This window comes from Euprymna scolopes, chromosome 13 (assembly GCF_053919585.1).
Source record: "Euprymna scolopes isolate OS-2025 chromosome 13, ASM5391958v1, whole genome shotgun sequence".
Classification (NCBI taxonomy): domain Eukaryota; kingdom Metazoa; phylum Mollusca; class Cephalopoda; order Sepiida; family Sepiolidae; genus Euprymna; species Euprymna scolopes.
This window is the reverse complement of record NC_136494.1, coordinates 53253754-53272565: the sequence shown is the minus strand read 5'-3', so window position 1 is coordinate 53272565 and position 18812 is coordinate 53253754. Positions and strand designations below refer to the sequence as shown.

The following is an 18812-nucleotide window of genomic DNA, read 5'->3' as shown; positions in this document are numbered from 1 at the left end:
TAATGAATTCGATATAACTTGAAGAAAAATGAATTTCTCGAACTACCGATATTACCATTGAATTAAGCATTGTTTATTTAATATTTTCACACAAAAAAATCTACTACTTTTTTTTTAAATTACAGTTTTTGCATAATTTTTACATGCAAGATTTTGATAATTTCCTTGCTTGCAAGAATGTGAAATTTTTGGCATAACATCTTTTTTTATATAATATTGAACAATAATTAAAACAAAAATTAATTTAAAAACAGGAATATAGAAAAATAATTAAATTAAAAAAAGGAAAAATTTATACAAACGTTCAGAATAGGAATGTACAGATGCATGTCTGGGAAAAATGAAAACTATCACACCCCTTCCTCCCTTTTAATTACATGACGTCATTTTCACAGTCTTTCGACTGCCTGAAATTTTAGGCCTTCATATATTCCATGTTTACAAAATTTTAGTTTGTTGAGTTTTGCGAACGGCAGAATCACTCGGTTTTCAGGCTAATTAATTTATGTTTTGTACAAACAAGGTGTTTTCTTTTTTTATTTAATTCAATACCTTAGGGCGTTACTTTATTAATTATCTTTGAAATAGACCCATAAAACTAATATTTATCTTTTATAGGATTTTTACAATATAACTTCAAAATTTAGCTGAATTGGGTAGCTTTTTTTTCACGTGTACAAATATTTTTTTCCTTTTGGAAATTAAGTTTTGTCTTTAATCTTTCAAATGCAATCAAAAAGTAGTCGGAAACCTACAAAAAATTATGATAAATCAGCTTTCAAAACTAGATTACCCTATCTTTATCCGCCCATTTTTGCCCGTACCTACCACTCAGGATTTGGCGCATTGCTTGAATTTCGTGCAAAAGTCAGGCTGCACTAGTTTATTGTTACACCTTGAACGAGAGTCAGCTCAGTAAAATGTACCTTGCTTCCTTTGTCGATACGCATGCTATCAAGTTTGTTGATGATATCCATTCCCAGCAGGACGTCGAATCCAATAGTGTTTTGTTACCACTAGTACATCAGTCTTCAGGCAATTTCTGTTGGTCACTATTAGTTATGTTGCCAACACTGTGGCTTATAAGGCATTTCCAACTTACTGCGAGAATTGTGGTTCTTTTACGTACTTTGAGTTAACATAACAACCCACTCACAACGGATGAAGAACATTTGGAGTCCATCAATGCTATCTGATCTACCCCATTGATTTTTACTTTTATTACAAATAGACTAGATGTCATAATTGTTAACAAGAAGGAAAAGTCTTGCTGGATTGTAGATTTTGCCATTCCAGCAAATGACAGAGTGAAAATCAAGGAGATGGAGAAGCGAAGTAAATACACAGAACTGACCAGAGAGCTTAAAGGGATCTGGAAGATGAAGAAAGTCAAAATGACACCAAGAACAGAATGAGCACTAGGAATAATATCGAAAAATTTGGAAAAAAGAATGGGAGAAATTGGAATCAGAGGGATGGTTGAGAAGATACAATGGATAATAATGAAACGATTGAAATATTAAAGAAAACCCTTCAATGTGGAGATTAACACACACAAGCTACAAACACAAGCCAAACAGAAACTGTTATAGATGTAAAACAAAGATGTAAAGGGACATCACATGGAATCATGAAAACTGAAACTGCATAACTGTAAGTTAACCCCCCCCATTACCCTGCCTTCCCTCTCTTCCAATTGTGTGTGTGTGTGTGTGTGTGTGTGTGTGTGTGTGTGTGTGTGTGTGTGTGTGTGTGACCAAAAACTGGTACCATACCAAATAAGTGAGAAGGGTCAAGGGGGATGGAATGACTGAGGAGTGAAATCACTAGCCAGATCTCTGCTGGATGAGTGTAAAGAGGACTGGGACCTTGGGGAGGCCTTTTGCCACTCAAATTCCAGCAGTATCATTGGTGAGATACTCTGGACTGTTCATAGGTTGGACGAAAGAAGAACTGAGGCATCTCAGGAGATTTATGACTATGCACTATGCACTTCACCCAAATGATGATGCTGACTGACACTTCATGAAAAGGAAAGATGGGGAAGAAGATTATTTTGTATAAAAAAAACTGTGTGAATCACACAAAAAGAGAACTACAAAAATACATAATGAAAAACATAGAAATGAAAATCAATGCAGTAAGAGACAAAAGAAAGATGGGAATAGAAACAGCAACATGGCAGCAATTCTTGAGAACGAAAATCACAAATTCCTATGGGTCACAGACATACAAACAGATAAATCTATACAAGCAAGAAGGCTGGATGTTATAATTGTTATCAAAAACACAAAGTCTTGCCAGCTTGTGGATTATACCATTCCAGCAGATTTAGGGTGAATATCAAGGAGATGGAGAATTGAAGCAAATATACAGAACTGGTCAGAGAGATGAAAGGAATATGGTAGATGAAGAAAGGCAAAATAGCACCAGGAACAATCCTAAAAAACTTCAAAAGAAGGATGGGAAAGATTAGAATCAAAGGAATGGCTAAGAAGATACAATGGGTAACAATAATGAAAACTGTTGAAATATTAAAGAAAACCTTTGAATGCGGAGACTAATACACATAAGCTACAAAAGCTAACCCGATATATAGAAACTGCAACAGGAGTAAAACAAAGAGATAGAACACCACATAGAATCAAGAAAACTAAAACTATATAATTGTAAGTTTACTCCCCTCCACTATAATAAAAATATGTAGCATTAGCATCAACTAACACAACACGAAATAGTCATGAAATGTCTGCTCAACATCCTAATCAAATTTCTATAATTCTCATATATGGAAACCCATTGATTACGTCTTACAAATAAAATATCTTATTGAATAACCAATGCTTTTTATGGATTGTTGAACATAAATAGCACACTTTGATCTCAGCCAGTTGATCAGACATCTTGAAGTTACTGTTAACTTAATTCTAAAAACTACTGATAATCTGATGTTCTAACGAATATGTAATAATTAAAACAACATGCTAAAAACTGTAGACCATGCGTGACGAGGCAAATGTTGTGGCAGCATGACTAGACCAAAAACGAGGCCAATATTCATTTGTATGCGTGTGGGTCTCGAAACACATAAAGGACAATTAATTTTCTTATGTGGGCAGGTTTTGTTTCAGAGTCAGGCAGCTTCTCAGATGCCATGCGTTTAAGAAGAGAGAGAGAGAAAAGAAGCGGGAGACAAACAAACAAAAAACTCAAACACAAGCATCTCGGCATTAGGGTTGAAGGAAGCTTGAACCTAAAACTCATACCGGAATATGGACTGGTTTGAAAGAGTGGACCTGATTTGCAAACTCTCAAAAGTTAATAGGGTTGAACAAGTAATCCTCTTGTAACTAGCCGGCAGGGCCTTCGACATCAGCAACTGCGACATCTATCAGCAACTGCGACATCTATCAGCAACTGCGACATCTATCAGCAACTGCGACATCTATCAGCAACTGTCAAATGCAGATAAGACCAATGTGACGTGAGTAAAAGATGCATAATGCAGAGTCTTTGTGTTTGATCCATGTGAGGCATACAAGCAATTTTTAAGATACACCTTATGCTCAGACGAGTCGGTAGATGAGTACTATGCTGCATTGACAAAACTCCAACCTGTTCAGAGGAGCCTCCAGCTATACATTGAAGCATGCATTTATGGATGAATTGCCTGCCCATACTTAGAAGTTGTTGCATACATTTGATGACATTGATCACATCCAAATGGAAAGTATGCTCAACAAAGCAAGGGTAATTGTGAACAATGAAAGGGTTGCTGCCATCATCGGCCAATTAGTCACAGAAAAGTGTCTATACTCAAGCTCACAGAGAACTTGCTGCATGTTTTAATTGCTCTGGGCCCAATCATCTGGCTAAGCACTGCCAGTTTAAATAACAAAGACAATAAGCTATAAGCTGACCATCCGATGTACAGATGCCAACGTGTAGGCCACATCACATTAAAATGTCCAGAAAATAGAGACAGGGATGAAAGTGACACTCATATCTCACCGCTGTCTGCTAGTGATGCATATGCGTGTTAATATGATGCAGTGATTGACTCAGTGTGCACACAATCTCTTGTAAGGAGTTATGTTTGTGGTCCACTAAATGGATCCTTGAAGAGGTGCAGATGCTAGCCATTGATGGAGAATTATTGAGGTTCGACCACTTGCTCGAGCTTGATGTCATTCATCTGTTGGGTGGTGTTCATATAAATGAACACAGTGAACAATTTTCCAAAAAAGTTTTCGTGAAAATAGAATGACCCAACTTTGATGTCATATTCAACTTGATTAAAAAAGCACTAGACTGCAATCTGGAAGAGATCAGGCGAGCAGCCGGCAAAACAGCTGATCAATCATATGCCTGAATACACCATGCTTGAACACATCTGGAAGGATTAACTCAGATTTGCAATGGATAGCTGATAGCATACTCAGAGAAAGAGCTCTGTCCTCCAAAGGGATTAATTCTGCTAATGGCGATTATTCAGCATAACAAAGGAAAAGTGAGACATGTTATAGATTAGCACGAACTGAATAATCATGTGGAAGCATACATGGCACACACTGAGAGACTGGCATAGGAAGCAGTCCAACATGTCTGTGTTAGACTTGAGAAAAGCCTAATAATAGTTGTAGAGTTTTGAAACATTTTTGTTTTAAATATTTTAAGTGAGGTATGAAGAAGAGGTTTTTGTCAAAAATAAATTCCCAAAATTTACGTTGGTCAGTTATTTCGATTTTTGTTCCTTTTAGGTTGAGAATAAAGGTTATTGTACATTTTCTATAATTACAAAAATGGACGCATTTAGTTTTGGTTGTTGAAAATTTAAAGCCATTTTCTGTCGTCCACTGTGTTAGTTTGTTTATGCACATTTGTAGTTGGCATTCTGAGGTATGACTATTTTTTGATCTATGGCAAATAACAAGGTCATCCACATATAAAGAGCCATTTATCTTATTGTTTAGGAAATTTACAATATTATTAATTTTTATATTAAAGAGCGTAACTGATAAAACACATCCTTGTGGAACTCCTTATTTCTACATTTTTGTGTTTGATAAGGTTGATCCAAATCTTACTTTAAAACTTCTATCAGATAGAAAATCTTTTATCAGTATGGGTAGTCTGCTCTTTAATCCAAGGTTGTAAAGGTCTTTTATTATATACTGTCGCCATGTTGTATTATATGCCTTTTCTAAATCAAAAAAGATAGCTATTGCATATTCTTTTTTAATGAATGCTTCTTTGATAAAGGTTTCCAATCGGACTATGTTGTCCATTGTTCCTCTTTTGTTTCTAAAACCACTTTGTAGGTTGGCAATTGAGTCGTTGGTTTCGAAATACCAGTTCAGTCGTTTATTTGTCGTTCTTTCAAATGTTTTGCAACTTGTCAATGCAATTAGTTTGAAATTTTGTGGATCTGAATTGTCTTTCTCTGGCTTAGGGATGGGGATCACGATAGCATGTTTCCAGTTATTGGGTAGTTTTCTCTTGAACTATATTTTGTTGAGCGTGTTTAAAAGATGTGTTATAGATTTGGGAAGAAGTTATTTCAGAAACTCATAATGTATATCATTTGCACCAGTAGCTGTATTACGTGCTCCGTTTATGGTTTTTAGGAATTCATTTTTAATAAAAAGATAGTTGTATTCTTTGTTGTTTGAGTTGAAATTTAATTTATCATTTTTTCTGTATCTTGTTTTGCCTTTTGGAAGGATTTGTAATTTTTACTGAAGGAATTGTTTTGAAAAGTTTCGTTGAGAAGATTTGCAATATTTTTTGTCTCTGTTATTTTGATGTTGTTTTGTAGGAGATGATTTAAAGGGGAGGGTGAGTTTTTACCTGAAAATTTCCTTACCATGTTCCACACTTGTTTTGGGGTTTGTATTTGAGTTTATTTTATTTATATAATCTTTCCATGATGTTCTTTGTGCTTCTCTGATAATTTTACGAGCTATTGCTCTTTTTTGCTTAAAAAGATTTAAATTATACTTTGTTGGTTGGGAGTTGAATTTTTGTAAGGCAGCTTTATGTTGGCAAATTGCTTTTTGGCATTCATCATTAAACCAGGGTCTTTGTTGATTGTTAGTTCTGCTACTTTTAGGTATACATTCATGTACAATGGCTAGTAAAGTTTTAGAGAAGTATTCTATGGATTTATTTGGGTTTTCCTCCTCTGAGAGTTTTTGTTGGTATTTTTTTATATTCCTCACAATTTGCTTTTTTTATTTTCCATTGGGAGAGATGGATTTTTGTTTCTTTTAGATTTGTTAAAATCATTGGAAAATGGTCACTACCCCATGAATCTTCTAGAACCTTCCAGTTGTAGTCCATGAGGATAGTAGGGTCACACGAAGATAGATCTAATACTGAGTAGGTGCCTGAAGCAGGATAAAGGTATGCGTTGGATTTATTGTTCAATATACACAAGTCATTGTCGTTAATAATTTTTTCAAGATTTTTTCCTTTCTTATCCAAGTATGCAAATCCCCATATATCGTTGTGACTATTGAGATCACCTAACAGTAAGAAGGGTTTGGATAACTGATTTATTATTTTGTTCAGCTCTGCTTCATTTATTGGATCCTGGGATGGGATGTAGACAGTGCAGATATTTATAGTTTTGTGTAGTGTAGCTGCCGTAGCAATGGCTTGAATATTAGTTTTTAGATCTATTTTGTTTTATTTACATTATTTCTAATAAGAATAGATACCCCTCCAGAGGCTCTCTGCTGCGTATTGTGGTTGTATTGTTTGTAGTTTTTTATATTTATTTTATCTTCAGCTTTTAAAAAGGTTTCTTGGAGACATATGATGGCTGGTTGAGGGTTTGTTATAAGAAGTAATAGAATAATAGGTCATTTTAGGCCCCGGCAATTTGATTGAATGATTTTTGGGGTTATGGCTTGATTTTATGCATTTATTTTTACTTTTGTTAGTTGTTGGTGTCTGATCTTGGATTGAGTCTCTTGGTCTGGAAGTTGAACGTGGTCTGTTTATTTTGTTTTTAACTTCTTTGTTGGTTGGTGGTTTGTTTCCTTTTCCTTCATGGGCGCTTTTTGGTGTCTGTTTTTTGGGGTTTTTTTCGGTGAGAGGGGTTGTTACTATGGGTGTTGTAACACTTGGGTTTTTGAGGTCTTTTGGATTGAGTTTTGGTTTGGGAGTTTTGTTCAATTTTGTGATCTTTATTTTCGATGTTGATTTGTTTTATAGTTTGTTTTTTCTATCTCTTATATTAGTTCTCTTATTTCATTGAGTAATTTCATTATATTTTCAGGTTTGATGTTTGATAGGTTTGCTTTTGTTGTTTGGTTATTTGGTCCGGTGGTATGCTGTATATTTTTTTTTTTTTTTTTTTTTTTTGCTATTTGAGGGTATTTTATATTTTTGGCTAGGTTACAAGTTTCTTGGAACGTTATATTTTTGGTATATTTTATTTTAATAATTTCTTTTTCTTTCTTCCATTTGTTGCATTTTTTTGAGTTTGCACTTTTTGGCAGTTAGTACATTTTGGCTGTTTTTGCCAATCTGTATGGGTCTCATTTTCTCCACACCTCATGCATACTGAAGAGCGTGTGCACTGGTCTCAATGGTGTACGTTCCTTTGACAGTTGTAGCATCTGAGAGTTTGGTATGTATGGTTCTATGTTTATTTTTTCATATCCTATTTTGATGTTACTTGGGAGACACTTTTGTTATCCGTTCTCCCTTGGTTGCTTCAATAATTATGAAATAAGGAAGATTTTGAACTAGATTTTGGTTTTGTGATTCTGTTTCTGATTGGCGAGGGGGGACCAGAGATTGGAGTTCAGACGAGCACCTGCCATGGAAATAACGATGAAACAAGGATAGGCTCGCAACGTCTCTTCTGTGGGAGAGAAGTTGCAGGGTAGAGAAAAGGCATCCCCCACTAAGCCACGAAGTCTATTTTGTACTCTGTCAAGGCAGGATAGGCTGTTTTTAGCAGCTCCTGCCCAGATATGGCAGCAGTATTCCATCCTTGGACGTACTTGGCTTTTATATAGATAGAGAATTGCATCAGTAGTGAGATATCTTCTGGAGCGGTAGAAGTATCCCACAATCTTTCCAGCAACCTTGGCAACAGACTTGATGTACGTGTTCCATTTCAGATCAGGAATAAAGATCAAACCCAGAAGCTTGTCAAAACTCCATATTCGTCCAATGCTTTCAGCACCATTTGATATGAAGGTGGAGACAATATCAGAATAGTTCCAAATGAAATTTATAGAAATGCAGCACGATCATTTATTAAGATCAAAATTTAATTCCAAAGAATTTTCATTAATTGATTTTATGCAAAATATATTTTTCCAGATGGAAAGTATTTCAAATTAGTGACCCATGCAAAAAAGATAGCATCTTTGTTTGGAATTAGCAAAGTAGGAACAATTTGAGAACAAAATTGACTGATAATTATCTTGATGGTATCTTGCTTTAGCATTAAAGTTTGAAAATCAAATATGAAAGACACAAGTTTGAAACCAAATATAAAGATACAAAATACACAAGTATTTTGACGTTCCTTGAGGAAAACTAATTCTTGTTAGGTGGTTTTTAATTTTAGACATTTTTTTGTTGTTTTTCTGTTTTCTAAATGTTAATTTTCATCATGGTTTTAAATATTAAGGTTAACATGGGTTTGAATATATAATTTTCATTAATTTTTCATTAATTGTCTTCGTGATTATAACATAACCCGACCTGTGGAGTCGAATGAGTTGCCGGACCCTGGTCCAAATTGAAATTGTCCTCTCATTTTTTGTCTTCTAGTATTGTGTTCTTTATAGACTAATGTGTTATTTCTGATTAAGTGTCAAAGGCTACTAGAGGATAAGAGTTGCCGGTTGGATGGTAAACAACACTTTGAGAGGAATGGAAAAAGTTTCTGTAATACATCAATTGTCATTGTTCATCCAACATTGTTTTGAGTAGTGGATTTTATTTTCTATCTTTATTATGTTGTTGGATTCTGGCAATTCTTAATTGTTAGTTTCCCCACACATGCAAATGAATTCACCAACAAATAAATCAAGAAAAAAATACATTTTTAATATTTAGTCTTAGAAAATACTAATCGAACTGAATACTCTTTTCATTTAAAATTTAGAAAATACTTATTAGACATTTCCTCCGTATTTCTCTTTTTAATAATTTTGTGTAAAACTAGTCATTTTTTTGATTGAATCAATTTTGTCAAATTAAATCAACATATTTATTAAAAAAATAACGTAAATATATATTGTTTTGCATGTAATTGATAGAAATATATATTTGTTTTGTATTTAATTGGTATAAATATATATTTGTTTTGTATGTAACTGATAAAATATATATTTGTTTTACATAGAGTAAATATAAAGTTTTTTTTTAGAAATTTTAATAAAAAATGTTATTGCGAAATTAAATATATTTGAAAATGACTTTTAATTGATGTCAGATGAAGTGGCAGGTCAAACCCCATTCCTTTCAACTGTTAACATAATTTGAGTATTAAACCCATCAAATCTGTTGCCAAGGCCGCTGGAAAAATGGTGGCATCCTTCTATCGATCCAGTAGATATCTCACTGCTGATGCAATTCTCTATCTATATAAGAGCTAGGTACGTCCAAGGATGGAATACTGTTGCCACATCTGGGCAGGAGTTGCTAGAAAGGACTTGTTCTGCATTGGTAGAGTTCAAAATAGACTTTGTAGCCTCCTAAGAGATGTCCTTTTCTCTTCCCTGCAACCTCTATCTCACAGAAGAGATGTTGCAAGTTTTCTCTGCTTTATCGTTATTTTCATGGGAAGTGTTCGACTGAGCTTCAATCTATGGTCCCCCCTCGCCAAACTTTCAGAAGAAACACTCGTCTAGTTGAAAACACTATCAATAATTCTCCCCACTCTTTATCTATGCCTAAACCTAAACGTAGATTCCATGAACAAAGCTTCTTTCTTAGAACTGCACACCTGTGCAATTGTCTTCCGTTTTCCTGCTTTCCAGCTGACTACAATATGGTTGTTTTCAAGTCTAACGTAAACAAGTTCTTGATGAGCTATTCCACTTGTAAACAAATTTACCGAACTTCCATTACTAACGATTACTATATTGTCCAATTTCTACTATACACTCTTTAACCCTTATCCTCGAGTGGCCTCTTGGCCTTGATAAGTGGTGATGCCTATGTAAAAAAAAAACAAAAAAAACATTGTTGGCTAATTAATGCAAATAAGTTAATAATGTAATTCATACAAATTACATGATTTACCAAATGTAAAAAAGGATTTTTTAATTTTTACAACACTGAAGTACAGAAATATTCCTCTGTGTGTATATATATGTCTTTCCCAAGAGTTATTTTAAGTAGTCTTTATTTGAAATGGAAAGTGTGTATGTTGTTCAAACTGATATTATCATTTAATTATGCTGATATTATCATTTAATTATGCTGATATCATTATTTAATTCGTTTGAAAATTTGAATAAAGATCAAATAATGCAAAAAGACAACTTTGTTTACATCTTAGGTTGAGAAAGATCTTGGCCCTAGAAACAAAGAAGGGAGGAGAGCAGAGTAATTCCAAAAATGAAAAAAATTAATAGAAGTATAAGATCTATAAAGGACATAAAACCTATAATTTTCATGGGCATGTAGCAACTGGCATATTAATATGCCTGATTAACATATGTATGAGAGAGCCTATATAAAATTATCATAAAGAATAGCTAAGAAGACAGTTTGACAAACACAAACCAGTGTTATTTTTTGAGCATTTTACTTACCTCACATAAACGCTTGAACTGTGAATCATTACCTGCTCCAATTAAAATATGACCATCAGATGTGGCAAAACCCTAAAGAAAGCAGAAATATCTTAGAAATAAAAAATTAATTAGAAATTAATTTTCGAGATCAAACTGTTCTTGAAAGAATTTTATAAAAAAAAATTTACTTCTACATGAAAAGCAATAATAAAATCACCATTCTAAAAAGGTTTTGTATTTTTTGAAGTCATGGAGACTGCCAAGTTGTTCACTTGATACTTCACTTGTTGGCCACCACAAGAATTAGTTATAATGTTCCGAGTTACAATGCATGTTTGAAAAGATCAGGTGAGGAATAAAAGTTAATGTTCATCTGTGACAGGAATTTTAAGTAAGTTGCAAATTATTTTCTTTTCTGAACAAAATGGAACCATTTAGATATTTCTCTAGAAAAGTTTAAACAATTCCATAGTGTTATATTCCTAAATACTTAGGAAATAAAGACAAACGTGAGTTACACCGAGTGGTATGTGTAATGGGGTTTATTTATAATACAGAAACGTAAGGCTGCTCGCCTAAGGTAAATAGAAGTACATAGTAACAAGTATGGGGAAGAAAGTCTGATAATCAACACGTAAGACTATCCGTCTTACTGCGACTGCTTGTCTGCCGCTGTCTGCCAAACAGTCCAATATATATATACAGTTTGTAACCGGTGTATAGCCAGTTATGTTCCTTCACAACACCTCCCCCTGAAGCTGAAATCTTCCTGATTTTAGCTTAAATACCTCTTCCTTTTAGGGTCAGGGCTTAATCTCCTGGTAACTTTTCTCTTTCTTGCGCTTTTCCTTCTGGTCAGCGTTACCCGGGGTAAAGGTTTCTGTCCAGCCCGTATGGTCGGTTCAGGCGAAATATTCATTGTTTGCGGTACACACGCTGGTTTTGGTATATCAAAAATATCGCACAATGTTTCCATTGGTGTCTCTTCCACATTTGGAGACAGTCTGGGACGTATTTGATTTCTGTGTCTTTTGCAGACAAAACTTAATCCTTGGATGGTATAGACCATGCTCCCAATCCTTTTTTTGATAATACCTTCAACCCACTGATTTCGTCCATTTTGAAAATTTTTGAAATATACATTTTCACCTGGGGAGAAGCACTTGGTATTAAGGTTTTCTTTTTTGAAAACTTTCTTTTTCTCTGGTAGCAGCCTATCGAAGACAGATCTTATCTTTCTTGCAAACATTAGCTCAGCCGGGGAAGAATTGACATTATTATTAGGATTTGGTGTCACCCTGTAAATTGCTAAAAATGTTTGAATACATTGTTCGTCTGTGTCCGTAGTAAGATTTTTCTTAAGTGCCCTTTTAAACGTATCTACAAATTTTTCGGCCAACCCATTCGATCGTGGATGGTACACAGGTGTTGTCATATGTAGAATATTTAGTGAGTCACAGAATTCTTTGAATTCATGAGCAGTAAATGCTGTTCCATTATCGCTCACTAAGGTTTTTGGCACTCCAAAACGGCTAAAAATTTCATTAAGCGCATTCACAGTGTTTTTTGCTGTTGGATGTCTAAACTTAAATATTTCTGGCCATTTTGAAAAAGAATCTACAATAATCAAGTAAAAATAACCATTTATAGGTCCCGCATAATCAATATGCAGACGTGACCAGGGTAGGTCCGTCTTTGGCCATGGCGTCGTTTTTACTGGAGGATCTCGAGCTGCTAATTGACATCCTCTGCATGTCTTGACACATTTTTCAACTTCCTTGTCCATACCAGGCCAGTACACATATCCTCTCATAAGGGATTTCATTCTCGAAATGCCCGGATGACCTGTATGAAATTCCTTCAGAAGTTTCCTCTGTAACGTTAGTGGAATTACGATCCTCTCACCATACATGAGCACATCTTCACAGATGGAAAAAGGCGTTGTTTGATCTACCTTTTTATTTTTTTTTATCCATCCCAATTGATTTTTCATTTTCTTAATGAAAATGTCATTTACTGCCTCTTTTTTTATTTTTTTCGAAAGTTACCGGAAGTTCACGTATCATATTACACATTGAACTTGTACATTCACTTTCGTCTTTAAGCGCAGCAATTACCGTTTCTTCGAAACTTTCGCTTCTTTTAGGGATCAACCGTGATAATGCATCTGCGTGTCCTAACTTTTTTGAGGATACATGTTCCATCTTAAACTGATAGTTTAAGAGGGTTACAGCCCATCGCTGTAATCGATTCGCAGTATGTGTGGGAATGCCTTTCTTTGATCCAAATATGGTAAGTAGGGGTTTATGGTCGGTTTGCAAAATAAAAGATCGTCCATGGAGAAATCGATTGTACTTTGTAATTCCAAATATTATCGACAGCGCCTCTTTTTCAATTTGGCTGTAATTTTTCTCCGCTGCAACCAACGTTCTTGAAGCATGGGCGATAGCTTTTGTCCTACCATCCTCATACTTGTGAAGTAATACAGCGCCAACACCGTAATCACTGGCGTCCGTTGCTAGTATTAGTTCTTTTTCTGGATTGAAATGTGCCAATGCTAAGTCTGACAGTAGACATCTTTTGATATTTTGGAAAGCAGATTCACATTCCTTATTCCAGTTCCATTTAACACCCTTTTTCAGTAACTCGTTAAGAGGAGCTCTTAAATTATGTATGTTAGGGATGTAAATTGCATAGTATTGAACTAATCCCAAAAACGATTTTAATTTTGTCACTGAATCTGGAGCAGGCATCTTTTCAATTGCTTCAGTCCTTTGTGGATCCGGTCTTTGACCCTCTTTGTCGATTATTTGACCTAGATATTTAATTTTTTTCATAAAAAAATCGCATTTTTCTGGGCTCAATTTAAAACCAAATTCCTGTATTCTTTTGAATACTTCTTTTACATGCTTCTTATGATCTTGCAAATTTTCACTTTTAATTAGGATATCGTCAAGGTAGGCCATTGAAAATTCCAACCCTGCCAGCATCGTGTCCATAATTTGCTGGAAAATAGCAGGAGCAACCTTTAATCCAAAAGGAAGCCTCTTTAGCTTAAAAATGCCCTTATGAGTATTTATGCCTAAGTATTTGGAGCATTCATCGCTGATCTTAATTTGCAAGTAAGCATCTGAGAGGTCTATCTTAGAAAAAATTTTTCCTCCGTTAAGCTTAGAGAACAGATCTTCTGCGAACGGAAGGGGATAATTATGGTCCAATAGACAGTCATTTAAACCCGTTGAAAAATCTCCACAGACCCTTATTCTGTTATTTTTTTTCTTTACATACACGGTTGGACTTGCCCAATCTGTGTGGTTAACTTTTTCAATGACTTCCAGTTGTTGAAGTCTATCCAACTCTTTTTCGATTGCGTCCATCGCTGAAAAAGGCACATTCCTTTTAGGTTTGAATACTGGAGTGGCATTTTTCTTTAATTCAAATTTTGCCTCTGTCTTAATACAGAGTCCTAGTCCTTCGGCAAAAACATTGGGAAATTCAGTTTTCAAATCCTTCAGGAAGTCTTCCCTTTGGTTTGCTTTTTCTGCAGTTAAAACGTTACAAAACGAATTTATGGGTTTCTCCCATAAATTAAACAGGACAATCCAATCTACCCCAAACAGGCATGTATTCTTTCCTGGTACGACGTACACTTTGGATTTATGAGTCTGGTTAGCGAATGTCACTTTGCATTTTAATTCTCCCTTGAACTCTAATCTTTTGCCGCACACACTTCTCGCCGTCTTTCTGGTTTTCGTTAACTCAGGTCGACCTATCCTTTTCCATATATCTTCATTTATAATACTAATATCTGCACCGCTATCCAGAAGCAATGTAACCAGATATCCATTTATCCGAACATCAACATATTTCCGTCTTTCGCAGCTTTTTTCTTTATTCATGCGAAGCGTATTTACATTATCGGTCCCTTGTCTTTTCTTCTGGGCACAGTATGTTCCCTTGTGACCTCTGAGACCACATTCATAACATATTTTGTTCCTAAACCAGCAGGTCTTATTGTTGTGTCTTAAACTACCACAACATTTACACTTTAGCTTTGGGTCTTTGTATCCTTTAAGGATCCTGTGTTCTTGGAACCTGGACTTTCTTGTGGTCCCTTGCCTTTTTACTTGCTGCACCTTAAAAATATTTTTCTCTTCAATGCGAGTGTTGTCTTTCTTTATGTTAATCAGACGTTGACACTCTTCAGTGACTTTTTGCAATGTTATGTTAGGATCCGCCTCCATAATTGTTAGGATCCGTGAACGTATATCTTTGTCCCTTGGTGCTGTGAGACCTTGTACAAAGATTAAACATTTAAATTGGTCTGCGGAAATTTCATTCAATTTAAATGATTCGCATAAACAGTTCACAGTGCAAGCATATTCTAGATAGTCTTCAGCTTCTGCCTTCTGAATGTTCAAACATTTGTATCTAGAGTGAAATAGGCTATCCCTTTTATCAAATATTTTCGACAAGGTACTAATTGTTTCCTCGAACGAAACCTCCTCCGGTTTTTTTGGTAGAATTAGATTTGCATACTTGGTGTTTTCATCAGTACCCAGTTTTTGTAGTAGCAGGGTAACTTTTTCCTCATCGGTCCAGTCTAAACATCTTTTCGTAAAAATTGTTTCGTATCTTCTGTAGTATGCAGGGAAAGTAACACCAGTATCCGGGGAGTAACAAAATTCCGTTAGTGAATTTGAAATACCCTCGGCAGAAAAATTAGTCTTCTTCCCGGTCGACGTTAGAATTAGCTTTTCTAAATTCTTTTGCTGTGTCGACATTTGTCGTTGTAGTATGTTTGTTTGTTCTTGTTGTGCCTCTAAAGTTTTTTGTGTTCTTTCTTGTTGTTGTTGCAGCTGTTGCTGTAGCTGTTGTTGTTGAATTTGTTGTTGTTGTTGTTGTTGCGCTAAAAATTGTTGAGTCATTTTTGTCTGTTCCTGGATGCTAAGGGCTAGAGCCTTAGTTAACTCTGCTAATTGTTCCATGTTAGCTTCTAGTACAAAAATGTCTTTTCGAATTCTACACAATAATTCCAAAGAAAAATCGTAAATTTACGTATATCGTAAATTAGTAGCAATATGCAGACACAACACGTTTCAACAAAGTTCATCCATAGTAATTCAACAGGCTTTGTAAAATAATTCTTTTTTTTTTTTTTTTTTTTTTTTTTTTTTTAACAACGTAAGTTCATACACAAAATATTTCTTACTTCCCACGACAAATAGTTCCAATTATTTATATAAAGGCAATAACAAACAATTAATTTTCCAAAAAAAAAAATATATGGCTGCCGTTCCCACGTGGCATAAAATGGTACAATAGTCGTTGTATTTATATTTTTTCTTTCGAAACTCGTAATCCTTTAGTGTAGTTTCGAATTCAACTTGCGACCATTTTTTTTTTTTTTTTTTTTTTTTTTACTTGTCAAAATAAATATAAATTCCACTTTACCTTGAACATGTTTCTATAATTTCTTGTGAGTTCTTTACGAAGAAAAATCCGTACTTTTCGCTACTTTAGGTAGGAAAAATTTTTAAATTCATTGACGCACGTGGTCAAAAATCCTTGTGTAGTTTGTTTTTTTCGTAAAAAAAATCCTTGCATTGTACACAGTCCTTGGTACGGTAATTTATCTCTGTTAAGAGAAAGAACATCCTTTCGTCGCCATTGTTATATTCCTAAATACTTAGGAAATAAAGACAAACGTGAGTTACACCGAGTGGTATGTGTAATGGGGTTTATTTATAATACAGAAACGTAAGGCTGCTCGCCTAAGGTAAATAGAAGTACATAGTAACAAGTATGGGGAAGAAAGTCTGATAATCAACACGTAAGACTATCCGTCTTACTGCGACTGCTTGTCTGCCGCTGTCTGCCAAACAGTCCAATATATATATACAGTTTGTAACCGGTGTATAGCCAGTTATGTTCCTTCACAACACATAGCATTCATTATCTTTTCTAGCTAATTTGTAAGTTTGCTAATGAGCCAGGAGATGGAGGTCCAATCCTCGGTCGAGTCATACCAAAGACTTAAAAATGGCACTTAATGCCATCTTTCTAAACACTCAGCATTATAAGGGTAGGATCAAGAGCAAGTGGAATAATCCTGGGAATGGAGTGGTAGGATTTTCTTTACCAAATCTGTTCCGACTTTGTGCTATATTTGCACTGGACAACGGGAGTACATGAATCTTGTTAGTTTTTAATTAAACTGATGTCTTAGATAAGACTAAACACATTTGACATTTCAGATTTAAAGGATTTTCAGTAACAATAATTCAACAATGTTAGAAAATTAATATTTTTATAAAACTTTGTTAGGTCTGTCATTCTAATAGAAAATAATGAGTCCACAGAAAGATCTAGAAGATATTTTATTTTGCACATCACTGGAGTGGATACAGAAAGAAGGCATTGTCCTTCACCTGACTGGCACATTTTTTCATCAAATATTTCCCATCAATTGAAATAAAAACAAGAATCTTTGGCAATTTCCACTGTTTTATTTTGCAATCTATCAAAATTTATGGAATTATAAATTTCTTTTATACAGGACTAATATAGACATAGTCGCCAATATTTGCCATCAAAAGAGCATCTGTCAATCATGACACTCATATCTTTCTTCTGAGTCCCACGGCATTTAATATTATTCTGTGTCAAATTTCACGGTTTGGTAATACCAGTCCCAGGTTTATTTACTTTGAAATCCTGTCACATGGATAGTGCTTACTTCTTTCTTATGTAAGAAATTATTGTGCACATAAAATGTTTTTTATTAATTTTTATTTATTGCGGACTATTATCCTCATCTTTTATTAGTTGTTTCATGACGTTTCAGCCAACTATTCTTCTGACCTTCGTCAGGTGGTAACTGCGACGGGATAGGAACTCTGAATCTCCTGACTACATTCACTGCAATTACTGCCTTCTGTAGTTGTTATCGTCTCACCACGATTTGGCCAAGTAAGAAACGTCGTGAAACAACAACTAAGAAAAAATGAGGATAAAAGACTGCAATAAATAAATTAATAAATAATACTCATCTCAATAATGAATTCCAATTAAAATAATATACATACCATTATTCAGTACGGACACGACCATAATAAATAAAACATGAATTTATAAGACCAAAAAAAATTCAACCTTGATCACCTTTTCGGGGCCTGTGGCGCAGTTGATAGAGATGAGAATTGTCTGAAGATAGCGGTTTCAATCCTACCCAAAGTCAGCTAGAGGCTTACTTAGCCAAAACGTAGTGAGACAACAACAACTACGGAAGACAGTAATTGCTGTGGATGCAGTCAGGAGATTCAGAGTTACTATCCCGTCACAGTTAATACCTGACAAAGGCCAGGGAATAGTTAGCCGAAACGTCGTGAAACAACAAAGAAAAAGATGAGGATAATAGTCTGCAATAAATAAAATTTAATAAATAAAACTCATCTCAATGAATTCCAATTAAAATGATATATAAATATGTTTTTTATTGATTGATGTTTATAGGGAGAAGTGAAAGATATTTTTGTTTTTATTTTTTAACTTTACTGCAACACATTGTTTTTTTTCTTTCGTTTTGGTTTTATTATTTTTAATCATACTAATTTTGCTCCACCCCTTTCTCAAATAAAAAGCTTTGACAGTTCAATTCTTAATTTGGTTTGAATACTATGAATAATCGTAACATAGATTATCAACATTCTACCAATTACTTATACCATCGTCACCACCACCACCACCACCATTATTGTTATTAACCATGGCAATACCAACAACAGCAGTAGTAGTAGTAGTAGTGAATAAGAAATGGTGGGATCATTCTACCACGTCAGTAGATATCTCACTGCTGATGTAATTCTCTATCTATATAAAAGCCAAGTCCGTCAAAGGATGGAGTATTGTTGCCACATCTGACCAGGAGCTGCTAGTAGCAGCTTATCCTGCCTTGACAGAGTACAAAATATTGTAGCTTAGTGAGGGATGCCCTTTTCTCTTCCTTGCAATCTCTTTCCCGCAGAAGGGACGTTG

General features: G+C 34.7%; 1 protein-coding gene across 4 annotated transcripts in view; it reads right to left on the bottom strand.

Annotated features, from left to right (window-relative positions):
• The window catches only part of LOC145292027 (succinyl-CoA:glutarate CoA-transferase-like), a 144401-nt gene that overhangs the window by 35779 nt on the left and 89810 nt on the right, over window positions 1-18812 (bottom strand). For all 4 annotated transcript variants that reach the window (XM_080138048.1, XM_080138044.1, XM_080138046.1 and 1 more), the window contains exon 10: window positions 10794-10865. In XM_080138048.1, the coding sequence (XP_079994174.1) occupies window positions 10794-10865 (72 nt within the window). The remainder of the gene's footprint in view (window positions 1-10793; window positions 10866-18812) is intronic.